Source organism: Trichosurus vulpecula, chromosome 3, assembly GCF_011100635.1.
Source record: "Trichosurus vulpecula isolate mTriVul1 chromosome 3, mTriVul1.pri, whole genome shotgun sequence".
Classification (NCBI taxonomy): Eukaryota; Metazoa; Chordata; class Mammalia; order Diprotodontia; family Phalangeridae; genus Trichosurus; species Trichosurus vulpecula.
In genome coordinates, this window is record NC_050575.1 from 395,660,797 (window position 1) to 395,681,039 (window position 20,243).

The following is a 20,243-nucleotide window of genomic DNA, read 5'->3' on the forward strand; positions in this document are numbered from 1 at the left end:
GATGGGTTGAAAGCTGAAAACCAAAAGGAAATGAATAGGAGTAGAGGCAGGAGAACATCTACCCTCATTTCTAGTATGAGAATAAGGAAAAAAGTCAATACAGTTTTCTGACCAGAATCATTCCAATTTTCTATACAAAAGTTGTGGATGTCAAAAAGATTGATGAGAACAGGCCAAGACATCAGAGGATGAAATGTGGGACTGTGGCTCAGGTCAGTGGGTATGAGCATGAGGTGGCAGGTAATTCTTGATGTCTGAGGCTTTGTTGTTCTATGATGAGTAGGAAAAGGGTAGACTGAAAGAGTCCAAAGATGAGAATCATATTCTCTAGAAAAAGATCAAATCTTATCTATTGTAACAGGACTCACCTAAAAAGAAGCCCGGTGCTACTGAGAAGATCCAACAGCAGGTAGAAAAGGTGAGGAGACCCAAGAGCACCACACTGGCATAAGCTGGGAACAGCACCAGAGAGTCATTCTGTAATCTAGCCATCCAATTTTTGTCATGGAGGCATCCATCCCCAATTAGTTACTAACACTTAAAATTTTATGACCAAGGTCAATCCCAGGCTTGTCAGCATCCAACCTTACTCATTCTCCTACCAAAGCAAGGTTTCACTTCATGTCAGTCACTGAGGCAAAGGTCAATGCATTCTCCACATAGGGAGATTAATAGTATTTAATTGTAGCTAGCCACTAACACCTGGACCTTGGTCCACCTTTCCCCTCCTCCTCTTTGAGCTGGCTGGCTGGTTGGTTGGCCAATTGTTTAGAGTTGGAAAACAAAGTAGAAATGAATGTGAGACAAGGGCAGGGGGCTACCTAACCTTGCTCCTATAATGTGAGTTAGGAAGTGAAGGGAAAAGGAAGCCAGGACAGTCTATTTTCCAAAGAAGCTCACTCCAGTTCTCTTTGCAAGAGTTTGTGGGAAAGGTCAAAGAAATTTATTTGGATGATCCAAGATGTCTCAGGATGAAGTGTGCAACTCAGGGTGAAAGGTGTGAGCATTTTAGGTGGCAGGTAATTCCTGATGTCTGAGGCTTTGTTCTCCTATGAAGAGTAGCAGAAGGAAAGATTGAATGAGCTCGAGGATGAGAACCAGAGCCTCAGGGATAAGATGCAGCGTTATTCACTTCAACTGGACTCAGCTACAACCAAGCTCAGTGCTGCCGAGAAGATGCAAGAGCAGGCAGAAAAGGTGAGCAGATCCAACAGCCCCACCATGTTGGGAAGGGGGATAGCCTGGATACTCCATCTGAAATCTGGCCACCCATCATTTCTCACAGAAAGATCACTCCCCAGTAGATAACTAATGCCTACAATCCCGTGACCACGCTCACTCCTAGGCTTGCAGGTCAGCCTCCAGCTGTACCTATTCTACTCCCAAAGCCAGCTCTCACTTTCATATCACATTCCCTGAGGCAAAGGTCACTTCTTTCTCTATGTAAGGAGCACTTTTCAAAATATAGATTAATTAGGAGCCCCAAATCACCTGGACCTTCACACCACCTTTTGCCACCTCCTCTTTAATGTTTGCTAACTGGTTCGTTGGCTGGCTGTTCTAGAACTGAAAATCAAAGGAGTAATTGGTGGGTGTGAAGGGCATGAGGCTACCCTCCTTCCAAAACCAGGTTTCTCTTTCATGTTGCACTTGCTGAGGCAAAGGTTACTTCCTTTTCCATGAATTGAGCACTTTTAAAAACATAAGATTTTTAGGAGCCTGAAACACCTAAACCTTGGCACCAACTTTTTCCAACTCCTATTTGAGGTTTCAGTAATGGAAATAAAAGGAGGAATGGGTACAAGTGGAGAAGAGGAGACTACCTACCCCCATTCCTACTATGTGAGTGAGGAAGTGAGAAAACAGCAAGTCAAGACAGTTTTCCACCCAAACTCATTCCAATCTTCTTTACAAAACTTTGTAGAAAAGATAAAAAAGATTGATGAGAACAGAGTAAGACCTTACAGGATGAAGTATGGAAATGTGGCTCAGGGTGTTCAGGGTGAGAATTTTAGGTGGCAGGCAATTCCTGATGTCTGGGGCTTTGCTCTTCAATAACGAGTAGGAGAAGGGCAGATTGAATGAGCTCGAGAATGAGAACCAGAGTCTCCGAGATAAGATGCAACGTTATTCTTTGCAACTTGATTCAGCTACAAGCAAGATCAGTGTTGCTGAGAAGATCCAAGAGCAGGCAGAAAAGGTGAGCAGACCTAAGAATACCAAAATAGTGGGGAAAAGGAACGGCTCTGGACAGTCTTTCTGTAATCTAGACACCTATTCTGTCAGAGACATGTCACTCCCCAGTCAACAACTAACACCTAAAAACCTATAACCAAGCTAGCTCTTAGGCTTGTTGGTCAGCATCCCACCTTAACTATCCTCCTAGCAAGCCAGGCTTTGCTTTCATGTCATACTCACTGAGGCAAAGGTCACTTCTTTCTCCATGTTGGGAGTGTTTGTAACAATTTAAACTTAATAAGAGCTCCAAACCACATGGACCTTTGCACCTCTTTTTCCCACCGCCTCTTTGAGACTGGCAAACTGACTGGTAGGCTGTTTCAGAGTTAGAAACCAAAGGAGAAATGGGTACAATTAGAGGGAAGGAAGCTGCTTATACTAGTATCTACCATGTGGGTGAGAAAAAAAATATCAGGACAATGAGTTTTCAGCTAAACTGAGTTCAGTTTCCTTTGAAAGAGTTTGTAGAAAACATCAAAGAGATTAATGAGAATAGGCCAAGGTATCACAAGATGAAATGTGGGAATGTGACTCAGGGCGATAGTTTTGACCTGATGTCTGTGGCTTTATCTTTCAACGAGGATTAGAAGAATGACAGATTGAATGAGCTCGAGAATGAGAACCAGAGTCTCCGGGATAAGATGCAATATTATTCACTGCAACTTGAGTCAGCTACAAGAAAGCTCAGTGCTGCAGAGAAGAAGATGCAAGATCAAGCCGAAAAGGTGAGCGTAGCCAATAGCACCATGACGGTGGGGAAGGGACAGCTCTGGGCAATCACCCTGTAATCTATCTTCCCATCCTTCAATCACAAAGGTATCACTCCTCAGTAAATAACTAGTACTTAAATCCTATGACCAAGCTCACTGCTAGTCTTGCTGGTCAGCAGGCCACTCCACATATCCTCCTACTCAAGCCAGTTTTCACTTTGATTTCACACTCAGTTGAAGCAAAAGTCATACCTTTCTCCATTTAGGGAGCACTTTTAATAATACACATTACCTTTGGAGTTTTCATAGGAGCACCAAACCACCTCAGTCTTGCACCACCTTTGCCCAAGTTCTGTTTGACATTGGCTAACTGACTAGTTAGTTGGTTGTTTTTAGAGTAGGAACCCAAAAATAAATGGATGGCTGTGGAGGGCAGGGGGCTGGTTGTATGCCCTTGTTTCTACTGTGAGTGAGGAAGTGAGAAAAGAGAAAGTCAAGATAGCTCTCCAACCGAGTTCATTCGAATTTTCATTCCAAGATTTTGTAGAAGTCAGAGAGATGAATAAGAATAGGCCAAGACCTCATGGGATGAAATTTGGGATAGTGAGTCAGGGCGATAGCCTCTGAGCCATCTCCAGTCATCCTGACGAATATCAGGCCACTGGACCCAGATGGACCTGGAGTAGAAAATGAGACTGGTGACCTTGTACAGCCCTCCCTCACTCAAATCAAAGTCAAATGCAAGTAATATCATCATTTTCCTTGTTTTGTGATCCTCTTCAAAAACAAAGGACAAACATACAATAACAGGGCAACAGCTGTGAGCACTTTAGGTAGAAGGTCATTCTAGATGTCTGGAAAGTTATTTTTTTATGAGATGTAGGAGAAAGACAGATACGATGAGCTCAAGAAAGAGAATCAGAATCTCCAAGAGAAGGTGCAATATTATACACTGCAACTGAACTCAGCTACATTGAAGATCGGTAGTGCTGAGAAGATCCAGCAGCAAGCAGAACAAGTGAGCAGATCTAAGAGCAGCAAAATGGAGGTGAAGGTAGACAGCTCTAGATAATCATCCTGTGATATAGTCACCCCTCCCTTCTCACAAAGGTATCACTCTCCAGTAAGTAAATAAAGATTAAAACCCTATGACCAAGCTCAACCCTCCACTTCCTGGTCAACATCCCAAACTTTTGTGTCACTGTCACTGAGGCAAAGGTCACTTCTTTCTCCATGTAGAGAGCACTTTTTAAAATGTTTCTTTTTAATGGGAGCAAAAAAAAACCCGAAAAAACAAAAAACTTGGACCTTGGCACCACATCAAAGTGATTGATGAGAACAGACCACGAAGTCCCAGGATGAAATGTGGGAGAGTTGTTCAGGGTGATAGGCATGAGCATTTTAGGTGGCCTGTAATTTCTGATGTCTTGGGCTTTGTTCTTCAATAATGAGTAGGAGAAAACCAGATTGAATGAGCTTGAGGATGAGAACAAGAGTCTCCGGGATAAAATGCAATATTATTCATCACAACTGGACTCAGCTACAAGAAAACTCAGTGCTGCTGAGAAGCAGATCCAAGAGCAAGCAGAAAAGGTGAGCAGACCCAAGAGAACTACAATGGTGGGGAAGGTGTACAAGCTTTGACAGTCACTCTATAATGGAGCTATGCATCCTTTGTCACAGTGGTATCACTTATCAGTAAATAACACCTAAAATCCTGTAATCAAGCTCACTCCTAGGCTTGCTGGTCAGCATCCAACCATCCTTATCCTCCTAACACAGGCAGGTTTCACTTTCATGTCACATTCGGTGAGGTAAACTTCCCTTCTTTCTCCATGTAGGGAGCAGTTTTAAAAATACCATCTGGACCCTGACACCCCCTTTTCCAGCCTCCTCTTTGAGGTTGGTTAACTGATTTGGATGGTTGACTGGAGAAATGGATAAGAGTGGAGGGCAGGAGACTGCCAACCATTGTTTCTATTATGTCAGTGAGCAAGTCAGAAAAAAGAACAAAACACTCAGTTTGCCAACAAAACTCTCCAATTTTCTTTGTAAGATTTTGTAGAAAAGATCAAAGAGGTTGATGAAAACAAGGCAAGACCTTGGAGGATGAAGTGTGGGAATGTGGATCAGGGTGATAGGTGTGAGCTTTTTAGGTGACAGGTAATTCCTAATGTCCAGTGCTTGTTTCTTCATTGAGGAGTAGCTGAAGGACAGATGGAATGAGCTCGAGAATGAGAACAAGAATCTCCGGGATAAGATGCAATATTATGCAGCGCAACTGGAATCAGCCACAAGAAAGCTCAGTGCCGCTGAAAAGAACATCCAAGAACAGGCAGAAAAGGTGAGCAGATCCAATAGAACTTCAATGACAGTCATTCTGTAATCTAGCCAGCCCTTGTTAGTCACACAGTCATCACTTCTCAGTAAATAACTAACACTTAAATTCTATGACCAAGCTCACTCCTAGTCTTGCTGGTCAGCAGGCCATCCCACATATCCTCCCACCCAAGCCAGTTTTCACTTTGATTTCACAGTCAACTGAAGGAAAGGTCACTTCTCTCTCCATTTAGGGGGCACACTGAATAGTATAGGTAATCTTTGGAGTTTTCATAGGAGCACCAATCCATCTCAATCTTGCACCACCTTTGCCGAAGTTCTATTTTACATTGGCCATTGGTTAGTTGGTGGTTTTAGAGTAAGAAACCAAATAGAAGTGGATGGCTATGGAGGGTAGGAGGCTGGTTGTATGCCCTTGTTCCTACTGTGAGGAAGTAAGAAAAAAGAAAGTCAAGACAGCTTTTCAACCTAATTCATTCAAATTTTCATTCCAAGATTTTGTAGAAGTCAGAGAAATGAATGACAATAGGCCAAGACTTCACAGGGTAGAAGGTCATTCTAGATGTCTGGAAAGTTATTTTTTTTATGAGATGTAGGAGAAGGACAGATACAATGAGCTCAAGAATGAGAACCAGAATCTCCAAGACAAAATACAATATTATACATTGCAACTGAACTCAGCTACACTGAAGATTGGTAGTGATGAGAAGATCCAACAGCAAGCAGAAAAGGTGAGCAGATCTAAGAGCACCACAATGGATGTGAAGGCAGACAGTTCTAGATAATCATCCTGTAATCTAGTCACCCTTCCCTTCTCACAAAGGTGTTACTCTCCAGCAAGTAAATAAGGATTAAAACCCTATGACCAAACTCAGCCCTCCACTTCCTGGTCAACATCCCAAACTAGTCACTGAGGCATGTAGAGCACATTTCTCCATGTAGAGAGCACTTTTTAAAATACGTTTTTTTAATGGGAGCAAAAAAGCCTGGACCTTGGCACCACATTGATGAGATGATTGATGAGAACAGACCACGAAGTCCCAGGATGAAGTGTGGGAGAGTTGTTCAGGGTGATAGGCATGAGCATTTTAGGTGGCAGGTAATTTCTGATGCCTTGGGCTTTGTTCTTCAATGACGAGTAGGAGAAGGGCAGATTGAATGAGCTTGAGGATGAGAACCAGAGTCTCCGGGATAGGATACAACATTATTCATCACTACTGGACTCAGCTACAAGAAAACTCAGTGCTGCTAAAAAGCAGAGCCTAGAGCAAGCAGAAAACTACAATAGTAGTATAATAGTAGTAAATCCTATGGCCAAGCTCAGTACTAGGCTTCCTGGTGAACATCCAACCCTAACAATTCCCCTACCAAAGCCAAGTTCTTCTTTCATGTCATACTCATTGAGGCAAAGGCCGCATCTTTCTCCATGTAGTAAGCACTTTTAAAAATAGAGATTTTACAGGAGCCCCCTGGACCAGCACTGCCTTTTCCCATCTACTACTTTAGATTCGCTACCTGCTTCGTTGGTAGTTGGTTTTAGAGCTAAAAACCAAAGGAGAAATGGGTTGAAGTAGATGAAAGAACACTACCTCCATTTGTTTCTACTATTTAAGTGAGGAAGAGAGAGAAAAGGTTAAGACAGTCAGTTTTTCCACCAAAATCATTCCATTTTCTTTGGGAGAATTTGTAGGAGTCAAAATGATTGATGAGAACAGGCCAGGACATCAGAGGCTGAACAGGAGACTGAGGCTCAGGGCAGTAGGGGTTAGCATTTTAGGTGACAGGTAATACTTGACATCTGGGGCTTTGATTTTCAATGAGGAGTAGGAGAAGGACAACCGGAATCTCCAGGAGAAGATGGAGTACTATCCATCGAGACAGAACTCACCTACAAGAAAGCTCAGTGCTGCTGAGAAGATCCAACAGCAGGCAGAAAAGGTGAGCAACCCAGCAAAGTTAAGCATAATCCTAAATGAAAAAAAAAAATGAAAATTCAATGAATTGCCAGACTTTCAGGATTTTATTGCAGAAAGACCTAAAATTAATAGAAAATTTGATATATAAGATGCAAGAGAACCATCAAAGACGAATCACAAGGGACTCAATAAGGACAGACTATTTACTTTTTATGTGAGGAAATGTAAACTGTATGTCTAGGATTGTAATTAGTATTTAGATAGTTCGAAAGAAAGATTGGGGTAGACCCGAGTATGATGTTATTCTAAAAAGTAATACCATCCAGGAAAAGGTAAAAAGAGTAAATATAAAATAAATAATAATAAATTAATTAATTAAATAAATAAATGATGAATATAAAACAAAAAGAACTGACACAGAAGAATTAGATGGGGGAGAGGGGCTAGTAGTTCTGGAATCCTACTCTCATTGGGAATGGGTTAAAGAGTTAACAATACATATAAAATTCAGAAAGAAAAAAGGCAAAGGGGGTAGGGAGGGGGAAGAGGATAAGGGAGGGATTTTTAGAGGGAACCCTACTCATACCAGATTTGTGTTGAAGAGAGAACAATATACCCACGTAACATAAGTCTTCTAAATATTTAAAGAAATAAGAGGGTGAGGGAATAGGATAAGAGGAGTATAGAAGAATATCTAGATTAAAAGGGTAAGGGAAAAGGGTGGGTGGGAGATGATAAGGGAGGGACCTTTGGAGGGCTAAGTTAAGCAATACGAAGGCAAGGTAGCAGGGAGAAGTAAAGTAGAGGAGTCAGGAGGGATAGGAAATAAAAGATACACACAAGCACAAAGATTAGGAGTAGAATCTATCAGAGAAAAAATTTAAGTTTTAAATAAATTATTGAAAAAAAAAAGAAAAAAATGGTGAGTAGAAGCTAGAGGACCCACAAGACTGGGCCCTGGATATCCACTCAGTAATCAAGCCACCTATCCTTTGTCACAGAGGTATTACTCCACAGTAAATACTTAATAGCTAACATCCTATGACCAAGCTAATTTCTAGGCTTGCTGGTCAACATCCAACACTACCTATCCTCCTACCAAAGCCAGGATTCACTTTCATGTCACACTCACTGAAGCACATGTCATTTTTTTCCACGAAGGGGGATCACTTTTAAAAATATAGATTCAATAGGAGCCCTAAACCACCTGGATATTGGCACCGCCTTTCGCACCTCCTATTGGCTAACTAGTTGGTTGGTTGGTTGGTTGATTGGTTTTTCAGAGATAAAAACCAAAGGATAAATGGGTGATAGAGGAAGATAAGAGGCTACAGACTCTTGTTCCTACAATGTGAAAGAGAAACTGGGGGGGATAAAAAAAAAGCAAGACAGTCAGTTTTGCAACCAAACTCCCCAAACAAATTTTCTTTGCAAGAGTTTTTAGAAGAGGTCAAAGAGATTGATGAGAATAGACTAAGACATCACATGATGAAGTGTTGGACTATGGCTTAGTGCAATAGATATGATAAGCATTTTATGTGGCATGTAATTGCTGACATCTGGAGCTTTGTTCTTCAATGACAAGTAGGACAGATCGTATGAGCCTGAGGATGAAAACCAGAGTCTCCAGGAAAAGAGGCAGTATTATCCATCGAGAAAAGACTCACCTACAAGAAGACACAGTGCTGCTGAGAAGATCCGACAACAAGCAGAAAAGGTGAGGAGATTCAGGAGCGCCATAATGGTAGAGAAGGGGAATAGTTCTAGACAGTGACTCTGTAATATAGAAAGGTACCACTCCCCAATAAGTAACTGAGACTTTAAATGCCATGACCAGGCTCAATCCTAGGCTTCCGAGTCAACATGCCACTCTACCTGTCCTGCTACAAGATCTAGGTTTCACTTTCACATCACAGTCACTAAAGCAAAGGTCACTTCTTTCTCCATGTAGGGAGTTTTTTTTTTTAAGGGCCAAAAATTAGGAGCTCCAACCACCTGGATATTGGTACTACCTTTTCCCACATCCTATGTGAGGCTGGCTAACTGTTTTGTGGTTTGGTTGTTGTAGAGCTGAAAACCAAAAGAAAAATGGGTGGGAGTGGAGGGCAGGAGGCTACCTACTCTCACTGCTCTTGGGGGAGTGAAGTCGAAGAGACTGATGAGAATAGACTAAGCACATGATAAAGTGCTGGATTGTGGCTCAGGACATTTTATGTGGCATTTAACTCCTGGCTTCTGGGGCTTTGTTCTTCAATGACGAGCAGGAGGACAGATCCTATGAACCTGAGGATGAAAACCAGAGTCTCCAGGAAAAGAGGCAGTATTATCCATCGAGAAAAGACTCACCTACAAGAAGACACAGTGCTGCTGAGAAGATCCGACAACAAGCAGAAAAGGTGAGGAGATTCAGGAGCGCCATAATGGTAGAGAAGGGGAATAGTTCTAGACAGTGACTCTGTAATATAGAAAGGTACCTCTCCCTAGTAAGTAACTGAGACTTTAAATGCCATGACCAGGCTCATTCCTAGGCTTCCGAGTCAACATGCCACTCTACCTGTCCTGCTACAAGATCTAGGTTTCACTTTCACATCACAGTCACTAAAGCAAAGGTCACTTCTTTCTCCATGTAGGGAGTTTTTTTTTAAGGGCCAAAAAATAGGAGCCCCAACCACCTGGATATTGGTACTACCTTTTCCCACATCCTACGTGAGGCTGGCTAACTGTTTTGTGGTTTGGTTGTTGTAGAGCTGAAAACCAAAAGAAAAATGGGTGGGAGTGGAGGGCAGGAGGCTACCTACTCTCACTGCTCTTGGGGGAGTGAAGTTGAAGAGACTGATGAGAATAGACTAAGCACATGATAAAGTGCTGGATTATGGCTCAGGACATTTTATGTGGCATTTAACCCCTGGCATCTGGGGCTTTGTTCTTCAATGACGAGCAGGAGGACAGATCCTATGGACCTGAGGATGAAAACCAGAGTCTCCAGGAAAAGAGGCAGTATTATACATTGCATGGGGAGGTGCCTCCAAGAAAGCTAAGTGCTGATGAGAAGATCCAACAGCAGGCAGAAAAGGCGAGCAGAGCCTAGACCACCACAGTGGCAGAGAAGGGGGAAAGCTTTTGACAATCACTCTGCAATCTAGCCAGCCAGCATTTCTTAAAGAGATTGCAACTCCCCATGAAGTAACTAACACCTAAAATACAATGAATAAGCTCACTCATAGGCTTCCTGGTCAGAATCCAACCCTAACTTTCCTCCTAGCAAAGTCAGCTTTCACTTTCATACTACACTCACTGAAGCAAAGCCTCATGCCCTATGACCAACCTCACTTGGGTTTCCTGGTCCAAACTTACTTATCCTCCTACCAAAGCCAGATTTCTCATTCATGTCACACTGAGGAAAAAGGCCAGTACTTTCACCATGTAGGAAGAGGTTTTAAAACAAAGAGCCCTAATATAGTAGCCTCAAACCACCTGGACCTGTGCACCATCTTTTCCCACTTCCTATTTGAGATTGGCTACCTGGTTGGTGGCTTGGTTGTTTTAGTGCTAAAACCAAAGGAGAAATGGGTGGGAGTGGGGGGCAGAAGGCTACCTACTCTAGATCCTGCTCTGTGAATGAGGAAGTTAGAAAAAATACCAAAAAGACTGTCAGTTTTCCAACTGAACTGACTCCAATTTTCTTTGCAAGTTTGTAGAAAATGTTGAAGTGATTAAAGAGAATAATCCAAGACCTCATAGGAACAAATGTGGGATTGTAGCTCAAGGTGGTGGGGGTGAGCCTTTTAGGTGGCAGGTAATTCCTGATGTCTGGGGCTTTGTTCTTCAATGACAAGTAGGAGAGGGACAGATCTTATGAGCCTGAGGATGGTGAGAGTCTCACTGAAGAGATGTGAGATTATCTATTTCCATGACACTCGCCTATAAGAAAACTCAGTTTCACTGAGAAGATCCAACAGCAATCAGAAAAGGTGAACATCACAATGGTGGGAAATGGGGACAGCTCTAGACAATACCTCTGTAATTTCCATACCCACCCTCTATCACAAAACTATCATTCCCCAGTAAGTAGCTAACACCCAAAATCGTTTGACCAAGCTCACTCCTAGCTTTCCTGGTCAGCATCCAACCTTAGTGATCCTCCTACCAAAGCCAGGTTTTACTTTCATGTCACACTCACTAAGGGAAAAGGTCACTTCTTTCTCCATATAGGGAATTTTGTTTAAAATATAGATTTAAGAGGTCCTCCAAATCACCTGGACCTTTTCATTACCTTTTCCCACTTCCAATTTGAGCTTGTTTACCCGGTTGGTTGCTTGGTTGTTTTAGAGTTGAAAACCAAAGGAGAAATGGGTGGGAGTAGAGGGCCAGAGGCTACCTACTCTCACTCCTCCTCTGTGAGTGAGGAAATTGGAAAAAAGAAAGTCAAGTCACTTTCCCACTCAAAATCACTCCCATATCTTTGTAAGAGTTTGTAGAAGAGGTCAAAGAGATTAATGAGAATAGGCCAACATGTCATAGGATGAAGTGTGAGTCTGTGGCTTAGGGGACTGGGAGGGTAGGGGGATAAGCATCTCACATGGCAGGTAACTGCTGATGTCTGAGGCTTTGTTCTTCAATGACGAGTAGGACAAAGACAGATTGTATGAGACCGAGGATGACAACCAGATTCCCAGGGATAAGACGCAATACTATCCATTGAGACGGGACTCACCTACAAGAAGATTCAGTTCCACTGAGAAGAGGATGCAACCACAGGTAGAAAGGATGAGCAGATCCAAGAGCACCACAATGGTGGAGAATGGGACAGCTCTGGACAATCATTCTGCAATCTAGATACCCGTCTTTTTGTCACAGAGCTGTCATTCCCCAGTAAGAGACTAACACCAAAAATCCTAGGACCAAGTTCACACCTAGGCTTAGTGGTCCAACCTTACTTATCCTCCTGCCAAAGCCAGGTTTGAGTTTCATGTCACACTCACTAAGGCAAAGGTCAATACTTTCACCATGTAGGGAGAGTATTTAAAATATAGAGCCCTAAAATAGCAATGTCCAACCACCTGGAACTTCCACCACCTTTTCCCACTAACTTATTGGTTGCTGGTTGTTTTAGAGCTGAAAACCAAAGGAGAAATGGGTGGGAGTGGAGAGCAGGAGGTTACCTACTCCTGCTGCTCCTCGATGAGTGAGAAAATTTTAAAAAATAAGACAGTCACTTTTCCAATAAAATTTACTTCCATTTTCTTTGCAAGATTTTGTGAAAGAGGTCAAAGAAACCGATGAGAGCAGGCCAAAACATCAAAGGATGAAGGGTGGAACTGAGGCTCAACAGATTGGGCTGAGAATTTTAGATGGCAGGTAATTAATGATGTCTGGGGCCTTGTTCTTCAATGACAAATAGGAAAAGGATAGATGGTCTGAGCCTGAGGATGACAACCAGAGTGTCAGGGATATGACACAGTATTATCCATTGAAACGGGACTCACCTACAAGAAGATTCAGTTCCCCTGAGAAGACGATCCAACAGCAGGCAGAAAGGGTGAGCAGACCCAAGAGCACCACAATGGCAGAGAAGGGGACAGCTCTGGACAGTCAGTCTATAATCTTAGATACCACAGAGCTGTCATTCCCCAGTCAGTGACTAATACCTAAAATCCTATGACCAAGCTAACTCTTAGGCTTCCTGGTCAGCATCCAACCTTACTTATCCTCCTACCATAGCCAGGTTTCACTTTCATGTCACAAACACTGAGGCAATGGTCAATACTTTCACCATGTAGGGAGAATGTTTTAAAATATAGAGCCCAAATGTAGTAATGTCTAACCACCTGAAACTCTGAACTGTGTTTTCATAGCTCCACTTTGAGCATGGCTACCTAGTTGGTTGCTTGGTCATTTTAGAGTGGAAAACCAAAGGAGAAATGGCTAGGAGTGGAGGGCAGGAGCCTACCTACTGTCCCTGCTCCTCAGTGAGTAAGGACATTTTAAAAAAAGAAAAGTCAAGACACTCAGTTTTCTAACCAAACTCACTTCCACTTTCTTTGGAAGAGTTTGTAAAAGGGGGCAAAGAGAATGATGAGCATAGGCCAATGTATCACAGGATGAAGTGTGGGCCTGTGGCTCAAGGCATTGGGGGTGAGCATTTTAGGGGGCAGGTAATTCCTGATGTCTGGGACTTTGATCTTCGATGATGAGAAGGAGGAGGACAGATCCTATGAGCCTGAGGATGACAACCAGAGTCTCAGGGATAAGATGGAATATTATCCATTACAGCGGGACTCACCTACAAGAAGATCCAGTTCAGCTGAGAAGAAGATGATCCAACCACAGGCAGAAAAGGTGAGCAGACCCAAGAACAGCAAAATGGTGGGCAAGTTGACAGCTCTAGATGGTCATATGCTTTGTCATCAAGCTATCACTCAACATTATGTAACCAGTGCCTCAAATCCTATGACACAGACCACTCTTAAGCTTCCTGGTTAGCATCCATCTCTACCTATTCTCCTACCAAAGGCAGGTGTCATTTAAACGTCATATACCTTGAGGATAAGATCACTTCATTCTCTATATAGGGAACACTTTTAAAACAAATTTAATAGAAGCCCAAGATTGCCTAGTCCTTGGTACCACCTTTTCCTACCACCTGTATGAGGCTGGCTACCTGGTTGGTTACTTGGTTATTCTAGAGCTGGAAACCAAAGGAGAAATATGCAGTAATGGGAGGCAAAGGGCTACCTACACTCATTCCTACTATATAAGTAAGCAAAAAGGAAATCAAGACAGTTTCCCAAACTCATGCTCATTTTCTTTATAAAAGTTGGTAGAAGAGGTCAAAGAGATTGATGAGAATAGGCCAAGTCATCATAGGGTAAAGAGTGGGACTGTGGCTCTGGGTGAGGATTTTAGGTGGCTTTGTCTTCAATGACAAGTAGGAAAAGGATGGATGGTATGAGCCCGAGGAGGAAAACCAGAGCGTCCAGGATAAGATGGAATATTATCCATTGAGAAAAGGCTCACCTACAAGAAGATCCAGTTCAGCTGAGAAGAAGATCCGACCCCAGGCAGAAAAGGTGAGCAGACCCAAGAGCACCACCATAGTGGTGAATAGTGACAGCTCTGCACAGTCATTCTGAAATCTAGCCACCCATCCTTTCTTAGAGAGGTATCACTCCCCAGTAAAGAACTAACTCCTAAATCCTACAGCTCAGCTCAAGCCTAGACTTTCTAGTCAGCTTCCAAACCTACCTCTCCTCCTGCAAAAGCCAAGTTTCACTTTCATGTCACACTTACTGAGGCAAAGTTCACTACTTTCTCCATGTAGGGAATGTTTTTAAAAATACAGATTTAATAGGAACCACAAACCACCTGCACCTTGACGTCACCTTTTTCCCACCCCCTATTCGAGGTTACCTAACTGGTTCATTGGGTGGTTGTTTTACAGCTGGAAACCAAAGGAGAAACTAGTGGGAGTGGAGGGCAGGAGGCTATCTACCCTCATTCCTATTATATGAGGGAGGAAGTAAGTGAGAGGAAAATCAAGACAGTGTTTTCCACCAAATTCCCTCTAATTCTTGTAGCAATATTTTGTAGAAAGGGTCAAAGTGATTGATGAGAAAAGGCCAAGATATCACAGGATGAAAGGTGGGACTGTGCCTCAGGGTACTGGGGGTGAGCATTTAAAGTGGTAGGTAATTCCTGATTTCTGGGGCTTTGATGTTCAGTGACAAGTAGGAGAAATATAGATCCTATGAGCATGAGGAGGACAACCAGAGTCTCAGGGATAAGACATAATATTGTCCATTGCAGCGGGACTCACCTACAAGAAGATCCAGTTCTGCTGGGAAGAAGATCCAACCACAGGCAGAAAAGGTGAGCAGACCTGGGAAAACCAAAATGGTGGGGAGAGGACAGCTCTGGACAGTCATTCTGTAATCCACACATCCATCCTTTGTCACAGAGCTGTCATTCCCCAGTAAGTAACTAACACCTAAAATCCTATGACCAAGCTCATTCCTAGCTTTCCTGGTCAGCATCCAACCTTAATTATCCTCCTACCAAAGCCAGGTTTCACTTTCATGTCACACCCACTGAGGGAAAAGTCAATACTTTCACCATGTAGGGAGAGTCTTTTAAAACATAGGGCCCTAAAATAAGAGCATCAAGCCACCTGGACCTTTGCATCACCTTTCCCCACTTCCTACATGATGCTGGCTACGTGGTTGGTTGCTTGGTTGTCTTAGAGTTGAAAACCAAAGGAGAAATGGCAGGAGTGGAGAGAAGCAGGCTGACTACCTACTTTCTCTCCACCTCTGTGAGTGAGGTAATTTGGAAAAAGAAAGTGAAAACAGTCAGTTTTCTGACTAAACTCACTCCTATTTTCTTTGGAAGAGTTAGAAAAGGTCAAAGAGGTTGATAACCATGGGCCAAAACATCACCGGATGAATTGTGGGACTGTGGCTGAGGGTGTTGGGGTGAGGATTTTGAGTGGACAGGTAATTCCTGATGTCTGGGGCTTTGTGCTTCAATGACAAGTAGGAAAAAGACAGATGGTCTGAATCTGAGGATGATAGCCAGAGTGTCCCGGAGAAGATGGAATATTATCCATTGCAACGAGACTTATCTGCAAGAAGGCGCAGTTCTGCTAAGAAGATCCAACCCCATGCAGAAAAGGTGAGCAGACCCAAGAGCACCACAATAGTGGGGAACAGTGACAGCCCTACACAGTCATTTTGTAATCTAGTCACCCATCCTTTCTTAGAGAGGTATCACTCCCCAGTAAGGAACTAACTCCTAAAATCTTACAACTAAGCTCAAGCCTGGGCTTTCTAGTCAGCATCCAAACCTACCTCTCTTCCTACAAAAGCCAGGTTTCACTTTCATGTCACACTTACCTAGGCAAAGTTCACTTCTTTCTCCATGTAAGGAATGCTTTTAAAAATATAGATTTGATAGGAACCACAAACCACCTGGACCTTGACACCACCTTTTCTCACCTCCTATTTGAGGTTACCTAACTGGTTCATTGGGTGGTTGTTTCACAGATAGAAACCAAAGAAGAAAGAGGCGGGAGTGGAGGGCAGGAGGCTATCCACCCTCGTTCCTATTATATGAGGGAGGAAGTGAGTGAAAGCAAAGTCAAGACAGTGTTTTCCACCCAGACTCTCTCTGATTCTCATTGCACGAGTTTGTTAGAAAGAGTCAAAGTGATTGATGAGAAAAGGCCAAGATATCACAGGATGAAATGTGGGACTGTGCCTCAGGGTGCTGAGGGTAAGAATTTAAGGTGGAAAATATTTCCTGATGTCTGGGGCTTTGATCTTCAATGACAAGTTGAAGTATAGAACCTATGAGTATGAGGAGGACAACCAGAGTCTCAGGGATAAGACGTAATATTATCTATTACAGCGGGACTCACCTACAAGAAGATCCAGTTTTGCTGAGAAGAAGATCCAACCACAAGCAGAAAAGGTGAGCAGACCTGAGAAAACCAAAGTGGTGGGGAGAGGATGGCTCTGGACAATCATTCTATAATCCACACATCTATCCTTTGTCACAGAGCTGTCATTCCCCGGTAAATAGCTAGCAACTAAAATCTTATGGCTAATCTCATTCCTTGGCTTTCTGGTCAGCCTCCAAACCTACCCATCCTCCTACCAAAGCCAGGTTTCATTTTCATGTCACACTCTCTGAGGTAAAAGCCATTTCTTTCTCCAAGTAAGAAGCTCTTGGAAAATATGGATTTAATAGGAGCCCCAAATCACCTGCACCTTGGTACCACTTCCTCTTTGAGGTTGGAAAACTGGTAGGTTGGTTAGTTGTTTTTGAGCTGGAAAACAAAGGAGGAATAAGGGAAGACAATGGATGGTAGGAAGCTACCTACCTTTGTTTCTACTTTTGAATGAGGAAGTGAGAAGAAAAAAAAGTCCAAACAATCAGTTTTTCAAATTCACTTGTTTTCTTTGCAAGATTGATGAGAACAGGCCAAGACATCACAGGTTGAAGTGTGGGGCTGTTGCTCACAGCAATAGGTGTGAGCATTTTAGGTGGCAGGTAATTCCTGACGTTTAGGTCATTGTTTTCAATGATTAACAGAAGGACAAATTGAATGAGCCCAAGGATGAGAACCAGAACCTCCAGATGAGAAGCAATATTACCCATTGCAACTAGACTCAACAATAAGAAAGTCCCAAACACCCTGCACTTTGCCACCACCTTTTCCCACCTCCTATTTGAGGCTGCTTAACTAGTTGGTTGGTTGTTTTAGAACTGTAAACCAAAGGAGAAATATATGGCTGTGGAGAGCAGTAGCCTGGCTACCTACCCTCATTCTCATTTTTTGAGTAAGGAAGTGAGCAAAAAGAATGTCAAGACAGTCATTTTTCCAAGCAAACTCACTCTAATTTTCTTTGTAAGAGTTTGTAGAAGAGGTCAAAGGAATTGATGAGAACAGGCCAAGAAGTCACAGGATGAAGTATAGAACTATGGCTTTGGGTGATAGATATGAGCATTTTAGGTGGCAGATAATTCCTGATTTCTGGGTGTTTTTTCTTCAATGAGGAGTTGAAGAAGGACAGATTGAATGAGCCTGAGGATGAGAACCAGAGTCTCCAGGATAAAATGCAATATTATTCATTGCAACCTGAACCAGCTATAAGAAAACTCAGTGCTGCTGAGAATCTCCAACAGCAGGCAGACAAGGTGAGCAGATCCAAGAGCAACACAATGGTGGGGAAGAGGAACAGCTCTGAGCAATCATTCTGTAATCAAGGTCACCCATCCTCTGTCACAGATGTGTAACTATCCAGTAAATAACTAACACCTCAAATCCTATGACAAAGCTCATTTCTAGGCTTTCTGGCCAATATTCACCCCTACCTCGCAACTTGTCAATTGAAGATTTCACTTTTACATCCCAAGTAGTGACTCAAAGATAGGCACCTTCTTTCTTTATATAGAGAGGACTTTCATATTGATTGACTGATTTAGTGGGATTCCCCAAACCATCCCCCAACCATGGCCTTTCCTACTCCTATTTTACTTACATCTGGCAATGGCTGATTAATCAATTGTTTTTAAAGATGGAAACCAAAGGGGAAATGGGTAAAACTGGAAGCAGATGGTTACCCACCCTAACTTCCAAAATGCGAGGAAGAGAGGAAAAAGAAAACCGAAATCATTTTTTTTCCAACCAAACTTGCCCCAGTTTTCTTTGCAAGAGAGAAATTTTTTAGAAGAACTAAAAGACAGTTGATGAAGACAGAGAAGGGCCAAGGTATCACTAGAGGAAGGGTGGAATTGTAGAGAATGGCAGCAAGTATGCACTTTGCTCTTAAATAACAATACTAGTAACAGGTCACATTTATATATAATGCTTTAAGAGTACAATGTACTTTACATATATTATCTCATTTGATCAATGAGGGAGTAGGAGAAGGAGAAAGTGGGTAAGCTAGAGGAGGAGAACGAGATCCTCCGGGATGCACTGAAACATTGTACGAAGCAACTGGAGTCAGCTACAAACAAGCTCGAGACTGCTCAGAAGGTGCCCGAAGTGAAGGAAAAGGAGGTGAGCATTGCAAAGAGCTGGATGTTGGGGAATCATTCATCAGGTTGCCAGGTAACTCACAGAGAAGCTCTGACTCCTCCATCACAGAAAGAAAACAAATCTCGGCTTCTCTGGTCACTTTAGAACACGGTAGCACCTCTAACAGATTTCTCAATGACTTCTACTTTGGCTTCCAGTGTCTCTGTCCTCATATCTTTTTAGTATTTCATCTTCACATTGGCATTTCTCCGTCTTGTCACTTCTCAAGCTCTTAGGATAAATTCCAGACTTTCGAGGGATTCCCTCATTTTCCCTGAATCTATACCCCTTAGTTTCTCCAGAAAGTAGACACTTTTCTTGACAGAAGACCAAATAATTTCATTTTAGGAATAGCCTCACCCTAGAGCCATTTGTACTAGAAAGTTAGACAACATCCAGTCTTAAGTTTCTCAATGCAGTAATTTCTAGGGTCAAATGTCTTGAGTTTCCACAAGAATAGGTGCTATAAATCCAAACTGTTGACCATTGCAATGGATGGAAGGAAATACATCGTTAAAAGACAACAGCTTTGTGTGTGTGTGTGTGTGTGTGTGTGTGTGTGTGTGTGTGTACACTCGAGTGCATGCACGGACATGCTGAGGACAGAAAGCCAAGCATAGCCATGATTAGGTTTCCTTCCTGCTCATACAAAGGTGGCTAAAGGTTTAGTCAACCAAACTTTTAACATAACGATGGTGGCTAATGTTTATAAAGTACTGTACATATATTATCTCATTTGATCTTCACTACAACCCTATGAGGTCAGTGCAAGTAACATTATTCCCATCCTATAGGTGCAGCCTCTGAGGCTCAGAGGCTAGGAAGCCGCAAAGCCAGGCTCTGCAACCAGATCTTCCAACTCCAAATCTTCTTTACACCATATACTTCATTGCTTGATCTAAGGCCTGGGTATAAAGTTTTAATATTAAGCCTGTCTTTAGGGAATACATTCAGGTCACTCCTAACACTAAGAAAAATCCTTCCAGAAAGCAATTCTGACTCCTTCTAGGGAGTTACGTGGAACATAAGTGTAAGTACATAGGATTGTACCTTCACACTTAACCTAGAGTACTTAGAAAACACTCCTTTGAGCATATCATGTACCAGGCCCCAAAATGTCACCCTACTCCTAAAATGGGGAACACTACCCCAAAAGAAAATTGGCCATCAACAGAGCCTAGAAACAGAAGGCACAATAGGTTTCATGGGAGTATCCGACCCAAGGTCTCCAAAAGTACTTAGCAATGAGTTAGAAGGATGATGGCATTCCCTTCCCCAAGGTGGCGTACCAGAAAGAAGCACAAAACAATCTTCAAGAGGCTGAAAAACAGGAGGAAAAGAGCAACCTCAAAAATACTCACTGCTTTCCGGAGTCAGCTCAAAAGTCATCAATTTGCCAAGATAATCTGAAGGAGGCTCTGGAGAAGGTTAGGAAATAATCTCATATCCCCTCAT

General features: G+C 42.6%; 1 protein-coding gene across 1 annotated transcript in view; it reads left to right on the forward strand.

Moving 5' to 3' along the window:
* The window catches only part of PMFBP1 (polyamine modulated factor 1 binding protein 1), a 74,052-nt gene that overhangs the window by 49,427 nt on the left and 4,382 nt on the right, over positions 1 to 20,243 (forward strand). The window contains exons 24-40 of the mRNA XM_036750071.1: positions 1,063 to 1,197; positions 2,066 to 2,200; positions 2,826 to 2,963; positions 3,832 to 3,966; positions 4,404 to 4,541; positions 5,155 to 5,292; positions 7,116 to 7,226; positions 9,469 to 9,600; positions 13,403 to 13,543; positions 14,137 to 14,274; positions 15,011 to 15,073; positions 15,740 to 15,874; positions 16,246 to 16,323; positions 16,610 to 16,672; positions 17,762 to 17,902; positions 18,633 to 18,770; positions 20,069 to 20,211. Of these exons, the coding sequence (XP_036605966.1) occupies positions 1,063 to 1,197; positions 2,066 to 2,200; positions 2,826 to 2,963; positions 3,832 to 3,966; positions 4,404 to 4,541; positions 5,155 to 5,292; positions 7,116 to 7,226; positions 9,469 to 9,600; positions 13,403 to 13,543; positions 14,137 to 14,274; positions 15,011 to 15,073; positions 15,740 to 15,874; positions 16,246 to 16,323; positions 16,610 to 16,672; positions 17,762 to 17,902; positions 18,633 to 18,770; positions 20,069 to 20,211 (2,102 nt within the window). The remainder of the gene's footprint in view (positions 1 to 1,062; positions 1,198 to 2,065; positions 2,201 to 2,825; positions 2,964 to 3,831; positions 3,967 to 4,403; positions 4,542 to 5,154; positions 5,293 to 7,115; positions 7,227 to 9,468; positions 9,601 to 13,402; positions 13,544 to 14,136; positions 14,275 to 15,010; positions 15,074 to 15,739; positions 15,875 to 16,245; positions 16,324 to 16,609; positions 16,673 to 17,761; positions 17,903 to 18,632; positions 18,771 to 20,068; positions 20,212 to 20,243) is intronic.